Source organism: Eublepharis macularius, chromosome 8, assembly GCF_028583425.1.
Source record: "Eublepharis macularius isolate TG4126 chromosome 8, MPM_Emac_v1.0, whole genome shotgun sequence".
NCBI lineage: Eukaryota > Metazoa > Chordata > Lepidosauria > Squamata > Eublepharidae > Eublepharis > Eublepharis macularius.
Genome location: NC_072797.1, coordinates 80,585,262 through 80,594,699, shown reverse-complemented (window position 1 = coordinate 80,594,699; position 9,438 = coordinate 80,585,262). Strand labels below are relative to the sequence as shown.

The 9,438-nt window shown below is 45.5% G+C and overlaps 1 protein-coding gene across 1 annotated transcript in view; it reads right to left on the bottom strand.

Annotated features, from left to right (window-relative positions):
- Window positions 1–5,172: 5,172 nt before the first annotated feature.
- The window catches only part of MEGF10 (multiple EGF like domains 10), a 222,265-nt gene continuing 217,999 nt past the window's right edge, over window positions 5,173–9,438 (bottom strand). Inside the window, exon 25 of the mRNA XM_054987352.1 lies at window positions 5,173–7,482. Coding sequence (XP_054843327.1) covers window positions 7,322–7,482 — 161 coding nt within the window. The 3' untranslated portion in view covers window positions 5,173–7,321. The remainder of the gene's footprint in view (window positions 7,483–9,438) is intronic.

Genomic DNA, 9,438 nt, shown 5'->3' with positions numbered 1-9,438 from the left:
GCATGCTCAGCAGCACAGAAGCCAGCTGGGGCAGCTCCTCATGAGCAAGGCCAGGCAGGCTCAGCAGCACAGAAGCCGGCTGGGGCAGCTCCTCGTAAGCAAGGCCGAGGAGACCTCAGCTGGGCATGGCTCGCATTCAACCCCACCCTGCCATCAAGGCAAGGAAGCCAAGAAGGGATTAGTGGTAGGAGGGAAACACCTGAGGGAAGGCACAGCTGGGCCAAGTCAGAGAGGGAACAAGCCTAGAAGGAGGGCGGGGCGGGGAAAGGAAGCCCTATATAAGGTGGCTAGGAAGAGCTCTGAGATGTGAGTAAGGAGTGATGGTGTGGAGTGAGAGCAGTGTGGTGTGAGAGTGGAGGCTTGGAGGAGAGTTCTGGGAGGAGGAGATGATGGAGGATGCAGAGGGTAAGCAGGCCAGGTTGAGCAGGCCAGCGAGTGGACTGAGAGGGAGTCTGGGTGATATATACTGCTCCTCCTTCCACGGAGCAGGGTCCTGCAGTATCCCTGGTGCCCCTCTGATGTCAGGGCTGGCCCAGCTGGGGCCCCGCCCAGCGGCAGCAGCGACAAGCCCTGACACTTGGACTGACTGAAGGCATCTGCCAGAGTGTTGTCCTCTCCAGCGAAGTGGATAGTGGTGAGGGAGACCTGATGCTGAATATCCCATTTCAAAATCAGGGAGGATTATTGGGAGAGAGACAGAGAGACTGTACCCCCCTGCTTGTTCAGATCATGCATGGAATTGTGTTGTCCGTGCATATCTGAACATTCTTGCCTTTGACAAGGTGCAGGAAGGCTTTTTGGGCAAATTGGATAGCCCTTAGTTCCAGAAGGTTGATATGAAACTTTGACTCATGATGAAACCAAAAACCGTTCACATTCTTGTCTCCAGAATAAGCCCTCCACCTCAACAGGGAAGCGTCTCTGTAGATGGAGAGGTGAATGGGGCTGGAGCTGAATGTGGTCCCTACCATTAGGTTCTGTTAGTCTTTCCACCATGCCAGGGTTTTTAAAATAATCCTCGGAACTGAGAACCATGTGTAATAAGTTCTGGTAGTACAGATGAAATACTCTGACAAACCAATTTTGCAACTGTTGGAGCTGGAGTATGGCAAACGAGACTATCAATGTCAGGCCATAAAACCTAACCGTTTTTGGATTGCTCTTGTGCTTTGATGTCTGAAAGAGCACACCTTGTTCAGAGTGACTTGGAACTGAACTATCCATTCCTTGATGGGAAAAACCCGAGCAACTGTGGAATCCAACACTGCTCCTACAAATGTTACCCTCTGTTGTGGAACCAAAGACTTCTCCAAATTGACCCTGAGACCCAAGTGTTGCAGGGTTGACATACTAATGAGGTGTGATAAGAGACAGACTCTTTGGACAGGCCCACGGTAAGCCAGTCGTCCAGATAGGGAAATATGGTGCAACCCTTTTCCCTGAGGTGGCCAACCACTTCTGCCATAACCTTGGTGAACATCTGAGGGGCAGAGGAGAGGCTGAAAGGAAGGACCCTATATTGGTATCTTTCGGAACCACATTGGAACTGAAGGTATTTTCTGAAAGAAACGTATTGGGATATGAAAATATGCATCCTTTAGATCTACAGTAACGAACCAACAGTGTTTTCCCAAAAGAGGTGGAACATCTTTTAATGATAACATCCTGAACAAATTTGTTTACAAACTGGAGATCTAAGATGTGGTGGGAGCCCCCTGACTTTTTGTCCACCATGAAATAGCAGGAATAAATGCCATCAGAACCGGAGGCCAGTTTCAGTAGTAGGCTCTGCTGTTCCTTCACCAAAAGTGTTTGAGGCAGGGAGGGGTTCGACTGGGAAGGAACGTTCAGGGGAATGGATTTGAACTCTAAGGAGTAACCTTCCCAAACTATTGACAGTACCCAGAGCTCTTGGGTAATTTTCTCCCATGCAGGAAAGGGCATGGATTGACCAACAGGGAGGGGGAAAGACAGCTTGACCAACAGGGAGGGGGAAAGACAGTTTGGTTTGGTGGAGCCCAACTGCTTTCTGGGGGAATTGGAACCATCCTTGGACTTATGATGGTAATAGCTCTGTCAAGGCTGGTTGGATGGAACCACGTAAGCTGCATGTTGCTCGTTCCGAGGGAAATGCTGGTTTGATTGAGACAAGAACCAATTGTACCTTGGGTTGTAATGAGGATAGAGTCTAGGAGGGAACTGGTGTTTGTATGGAATGACTGGGGTAATCCCTAATGACCTAGCAGTCACCTTATCATCCTTTGTTTTCTAAAGAGCATCATTAGTAGATGACGAGAAGAGATGGTTCCCCTCGAAGGATAGATCCTCAACCCTTAATATATGGTGTGAAGCTAACGCAGTGGTTCTAAACCATGCACGATGGCAGCTGCCATAGCTCATGCAGAGCAATCCCCAATGTGTCTCACAGTGATAATTTGTTTTGAGAGCTGAAGGGCTTCTCCTTGGAGAATTTTTGTGAGACGCTGTTTCTCATCAGGAATGAGACTCAAGTAAGTGCCAAGCTTGTCCCACAGGAACAACTGGTACCTGGCCATAATGGCTTCATAATTGCCAATATGGAAATTTAGGGCTGATGAGGCATAAACCTTTCCCCCCAAAATATAGAGCTTTCTGCCCTCTTTATCTGTGGGGGAAGAATGACCAGTCCCCCGTGCCTTTGACCTTGCTTTGGAGACCCTTGCTTTGGAGGGTTTCTAGAACGATAGAATTAGCAGGAGGGTGGTTGAACGGGAACCCGGCCCAATTTTGCTTGGTCTTATAGAGGTTAGCTAACTTTCTTGAGGTCCTGGCACAGATGCCAGTGTAGACCAAACTTCCTTCATAAGATCTACGATCCCCTACATGATAAAAAACACCATAGCCCCGTTTCCTCTGAGTGGAGAACCTTGAAGACTGGATCTGACGAAGTTGGAGCTAAACAAGTCACTTCAATATCCAATGACCTTGCCATTCTGATTAGTTGTTCAGAATAGAGGCAAAGGTCTTCAGAGGGAGACACAGCAGGGTCCTCTGTGATAACTCTGGAGGGGATGGCTTGGATGCCAAGTCAGAACCAGAGTCAGAACCGGAGTTAGGATGCATTGGTGGATCAAGTGTTGTCTCTGCAGACTCGGTGTCTTCAGGAACTGGAGGAGGAACTGAGGGAGCTCTTGTCTCCCTCAAGAGAGGGAGGGTGAGGTTCCAGAGGGTAGTGGTCATCATGCAGATAGTAGAAAGGCGGCAGGTAGAGACCTGGAGAGCCTTACATGCTGTAGGCGTAATAATGGTAAGGAGACTCATAGGGATATGGAATCCATGGATGTCTGTGATTTCTAACAACCTCTAGACAACTCTAGGAGTCAGTTGGAACCGAGGAAACTGCAGGTCGCACTGGGGAGGGTGGTAATGGTGATAACAGCACTCCCAGGCTAGAGAGATCTGGAATCTTGCCTTCTAGAATAGGAGGAACCGAGGCCAACCAGTGTCTTGGGTTTGGAGAGGGCATTCTTGGAGCCTCAAGCAGGCTGGACACCACAGAGGCAGATGGAACTGAAGCTGAGGGCTTTCTTTTGTGGTTTCAGAGTTGGGTGCTTTTCTACTTTAGTTTGGCTTTTTTCGACAGCAGCTCGAATGAAGACCGAGATGGGCCAGAATCTTTATGAACCGAATTGTTTGTATTGTCGGCACTTGGAGCAGAAGTAGAAGGAGCCAACTGGTTCTTATTAACAGCTTTTTTAGCAGCTTTCAGCAGTTCGGAATCAGATACGCCTTTCAGGGCTGACTCCCATGCCACTTTTAGACGCAATGCCCATTCATGCTGGGCCTTTGGCGTAAACTGCTTGCACGCACCACAGCGTGCGGTACCATGTGCCTCTCCCAGGCACATTAGGTATTTCTTGTGCCCATCAGATTGGGCCATCTTGGATCCACACTTAAGACACTTCTTGAAGAGTGCCTTTGAAGTAATCTTTTCTTGCTTGCTTTCTTCTGTCTTGAATTCGAGAAGGAGCTCGAAGCACATTCTTTAGTGGCAGCTAAAGAACTGAGGGAGGGATCTGCTCACCCTCCCTTTTATAGCCCCGCCCATTCAAAAAAGTGCACAAAAAGGCTGGGTGAGCGTCTCATGCCTTTTGGATCTTTGATATATCCGCGCCTGGCTTGCGCAGTTCCCATGTAGGACTGCACAGAAGACAAAAATGAACATGCTTGAAATCCCAGCATCAAAAGCAGTTCAGTCCATAGGCACTTGAAGAGAACCTCCCCGTTTGTGGGCATGCACATACGGCACATAGACTAGCTTGCTTCCTCACTGATCATCCCCATCCCCCAGACCTCCTTGGCTATCTACCTGGCATCTCAGACCTGAGCGGTACTGAGGGGAGCTGATGGCCCTTCCCCCTGCATGCAGGAGAGATCTCACATCTCACCTCATTTGCCTTGCACCATGTGAGGGGAGAGAGGGCAGAGTGGGGCAGCAGCCCCCAAGGAATCATTGGCCCCCATTCCGTTCAGGGGCTGAGCCAATCAATGGGGCAGAGGCACCTGGTAGCTCCTTGCGGCTGTTGTTTCCCTGGTGGCCCAGGGCAAGAGACCCATGGAGCTGCCTTAAAAAGGAATGGGGGGTGACATGGAGCTGGGCAAGCAAAGAAGCAGGGAGGAACTAGTTGTTCAGCACAGACTTTATTAAAGTGCCAGCAATGAAGGGGCTGGCTGGCCACATGTTGCCAAGTTCCCTCAGCCAGGATGGGAGCTGCACCTGTTTGCGCTGCGGTTCAACCCACAAGAACCATTCCTCATGCTCCCTTCTCAGGAGTGGGGTGAATCACGGGCTTGGATGGTAGCTGGGAAGGATCACCAGGGGCTGGAACAGCCATGCTCCCTGGCCTCCCTAATGGGTCACAACCTGCCTGAAAGGGAAACAGACATATGTGTGATGAGGGGCTGGGCCTTGCGCAGGACACATCTTTTATGTACATTTTCCTTTTTGTATCTTACTCTCTGGTTTTGTATAACTTAAGGGTTTTCTGCACATCCCCCCCCCCCAATTGGTTTTGGCCCCATACTGCTTCATTTATGGTTTAGGGTGAGCTGTCTACATTCAGGTTTGGGGATTCAAGACTCTTCAAGGGTTTGTGTCTTAGAAATGCTGGAAATTACAATTGTAATCACAACTTCAAAAAAGATAGGCTTTTATTTCTGACTTTGTATAACACAGTACAAAAGAGTGTCAAACTAAATTTCTAATCACCATACCATACCTATCCTACAGCAGGATATCTGTGCTGCTTAACTTCTGAAACTCAGTGTCTTGTCCATTTGTCCCAAGCAGATTAAGCATCTTTTAGTAGGTAAAGACACAGTCTGCCAAAGACTAAATGGCCTTTGTTGGAGAATGCTTTTGGTGACACTAAGACAAAGTAAAGCATATTTCTAGTTCAGTTACCTTGAGTATCTAGAAAAAAATTTCCACTACCATCAGCAGCTGTTTTCAACTGGATTTTTGTTAGATTGCAGCCACAGTATGTCTTTGAATTTAAAAGTTATACTAGAAACTGCACATTGGCTTTCATACAAGAGATGTGCTCCTAGAAGTAGAAGATTATATATGTGCATAGGATGAGCATGAGTGGAACATTTTGTTCATATGCTCAACAGTTAATCACCTTAACTGCCCTGACTTACCAGCTTTAGAATTTATACGTAACATGGAGATGAAATGGAAAATTGTAAACTAAAAAGAACATTAACACATATACTCAGTTCATACATAGAGGAATTCTCCCTGTTAGAACTAGAAATATAGTAGTAATAGGAAGTTCAGTTCTGCAAAACGATTCTACATTAAGACACGGTTTCTATGACAATTTGATTTAACATAAGCATTCAACTATATAAATTGTCCTTTTCAAAATGCCTTTGGAACAGACAGATGACACTTCTAGAGTCAAAGAAACTGGTTGGAGGAAAATAAACAGTTCTCTGTTTAATAGTCCTTACTATAAACGTTATCCCTCACATTATAATTCAATGTTTTTTTCTTATGCTAACTCAAAAAATTTAACCACTGGTTTAAGATGACCTTTCTAATCTATCTCTGGCTTGGCAACTGACTTTACCTAAATATTTCTTTCTTTATAAAGAGCTGGGCTATTTAACTAGACAAAATGTCAGGAAAAGCATTCACAAAAATACAAGGGATGTAAAATATAATGTTTCTGCACTGTTATTCTAAAGCAGTAGAAAACATAGCTACATCATTTTAAAACAGACACAAGTTAATGAAACAGAGTACATGTACCAGGTTATTAGCAATGCAAAAGACCCGCTTAAGCATATTTTCCCTAAATCAATTATAAAAAGAAAAGGTGCCTTTATAGCAATTAATGCACCAAGACTGCTCAGTTGATTTCAGGCAATAATTAATTAAACGTACTATTCTGTATTACAATAGTGCTACCTGTTTATAAAACTTTCTTGCATTTATAATGTACAGCATATGAGACATTTTGTACTTTTTAAAACATACTTATTCAGTCCATTTTGACAAAAAATAAATCCATTGTACTGACACTTCTGAAGTAATTACTGATATGTTATGAATGATTACTTGTGGATAGTAGAAATGGCAGCCAGAATTGTCGAGTCTCAAAAGTACGAATAATTTGGCAAGAATTGATGCCAAAGCCCACTACATCACAGTTCTTTAGGTATATTCAGCCAAGGTTTCCCTTGCGTTCGAAACAGTTGGCTTTCATAAATCTCTTCCATACTGTACTTAGTTATGCTCCAACACACTGTATATTCTTAAATGTATTGTCCATGTACAACTTTAATCTGCTGGGAATATATAATGACATGAGCAAAAAAAGAGATAACACAGTTTATTTTTTTTTTAAGTACCTAGTCAGATGACTTGGCTAAGTGAGTTTTTGGTAGGTTATATAGTCTTGGCTGCATGTAAACTATGCAAGTTGAGCTACTGAAAAATCCAGCCATCCTTTGTGCCTTTGTCAGGCACAGCAATGCAGGCACTCGAACTGTTCTGCAAGCGCATACTTTTGAACCAGTACATTGCAATGTCCACATTTGGCATTTGTTTCTCTTTTTAAAAAAAAAAAAAATTCAATGGAACATCCAACACAGTCTTCCCAGCTTGGCATCTATCCATTTGCCGTGTGTACATGCAAGCCATAGTTTGATTGACTCTCCTGTTTAATGTATAGCAAAATGTCTACTGAATGCAGATGGCAAAAGAGAGGAAGGAATATAACTAGATCCCAGTTCTCTGTAAGAGTTCCACAGTATTCCAAACTGTTCACTGTCATTCACTGCCATCATCTTTCTCCGAAGAAGCAGGACTATCCCGAACAGGCAGCAAGTCATAATGGGAAGGAATGTGGCTGTTTTTTGGTAGGTCATAAAGATCTTGACTGAAAGGTCCATTGTTACTAAACGTCCCTTGGACAATACTAACTGTAGGTTCTACAATGTAAAAAACAGGCACACATGTTAGTGGTCTGATATTGATAAATGGGGAAGAAACACAACATTTAATAATCAACAATCTAATCTTGGTATGGTTTCTTGTGCTTTGAGACAAAAAAGTACCTCACCCCTCCCCAATAGTTCTTGCTGTGTGATAGTAAATAAACTGTTAAAATGTTATTACTACTACTACTACTACTACTACTACTACTACTACTACTACTACTACTACTACTACACTTCTAGACCACCCTCCCCATCAGACAGGCTCAGGGCGGTGTAACAACATACGATTTTTACATAAAGATTAAAAACAATAAAAACATTATAAAAAAAACATTAAAACATTATTCCATATACAATTAAAATAGGTGGATATAAGTATTAAAATACAGCATTTTAGACACAGGGCTTAGCTCTTGCATCATGCCCTGTATCACACTTATGAGCTCCTGCATGGGTGGTGGATGGTCTTCAGTGGTATGGCTGGCAAGAGGACAGCCTAGCCCCCACCAAATGCCTGGCGGAACATCTCCATCTTGCAGGCCCGGCGGAAAGATAACAGAGGTGAGACCCCCTCACCTCTGCAGGAGTATACCGTATACCCTGCAGCTGTGGACAAGTTTACATCGGGACCACAAAGCGTAGCATCCAGACAAGAATAAAAGAACATGAAAGACACTGCAGACTTGGACAACCTGAAAAATCAGCAGTGGCTGAACATAGCCTAACTCAAACAGGGCACAGTATCTTATTCCAGGACACCAAAATACTGGACAACACTTCCAACTACTTTGTCAGACTGCACAGGGAAGCCATTGAAATTCACAAGCATAAGCAAAACTTCAACAGGAAAGAAGAAACCTTAAGAATGAACAGAGCATGGTTTCCAGTTCTGAAAAACACCAGGCTAACAAAACACTCTATACCCGACAATAGCCCTGCAGAGAAGATTAGCACATCAAGCACCAATCCATATGCAAAGGAACCTCCTCAGGATACAGTGAAGCCTCCCGCCATTAGCATTCCACACCCTGGGAAACTCTTACAGGATGACTCAGCTCAACCCCACCCCTCCTGAGTAGATATAAATGACCTGCCAACATCTTTTCCACACTGTGACACTGAGAGATCTCTGTCTTTTGGTGCTACACCTCTGAAGATGCCAGCCACAGCTGCTGGCGAAACGTCAGGAACTACAATGCCAAGACCACGGCAATACAGCCCGGAAAACCCACAACAACCATCGGAAAAATAACAAATCCTGCCAGGCCCTAGTTTCCTCAGACAGAGAGTTCCACCAGGTCGGAGCCAGGACCAAAAAGGCCCTGGCTCTGGTAGAGGCCAGGCGGACCTCCCTGGAGCCAGGGACCATCAGCAAGTGCTTATTGGCTGATCGAAGCGACCTCCAGGGAACATATGGGGAGAGGCGGTCCTGAAGGTATGCTGGGCCCAGTCTGCATAGGGCTTTATAGGTCAGCACCAGAACCTTGAACCGGACCTGGTACTCAACCAGTAACCAGTGCAGCTGCTGGAGGATGGGTGTTATATGTGCCATGATTAGAGCTCTGGCAACCACCCATGCAGCTGCATTCTGAACCAGCTGCAGTTTCCGGATCAAGCCCAAGGGAAGCCCTGTGTAGAGCGAGTTACAGTAGTCTAATCTGGAGGTGACCGTTGCCTGGATCACTGTCGTAAGGTCATGGGTCCATAAGTAAGGGACAAGTTGTTGAGCCTGTCTTAGATAGAAAAATGAGGATCGAACAACCGCTACGACCTGTGCCTCCATAGACAGGGAAGCATCCAGGACCACCCGCAGGCTCCTCACTCTTGACACCGGCGTAAGTGGCGCTCCATCGAGAGCAGGGAGCCAGAGTCCCGCACCCATGGACCCTAGACCCACATGCAGGACCTCCGTCTTCGAGGGATTCAATCTCAGACGACTCTGCTTCA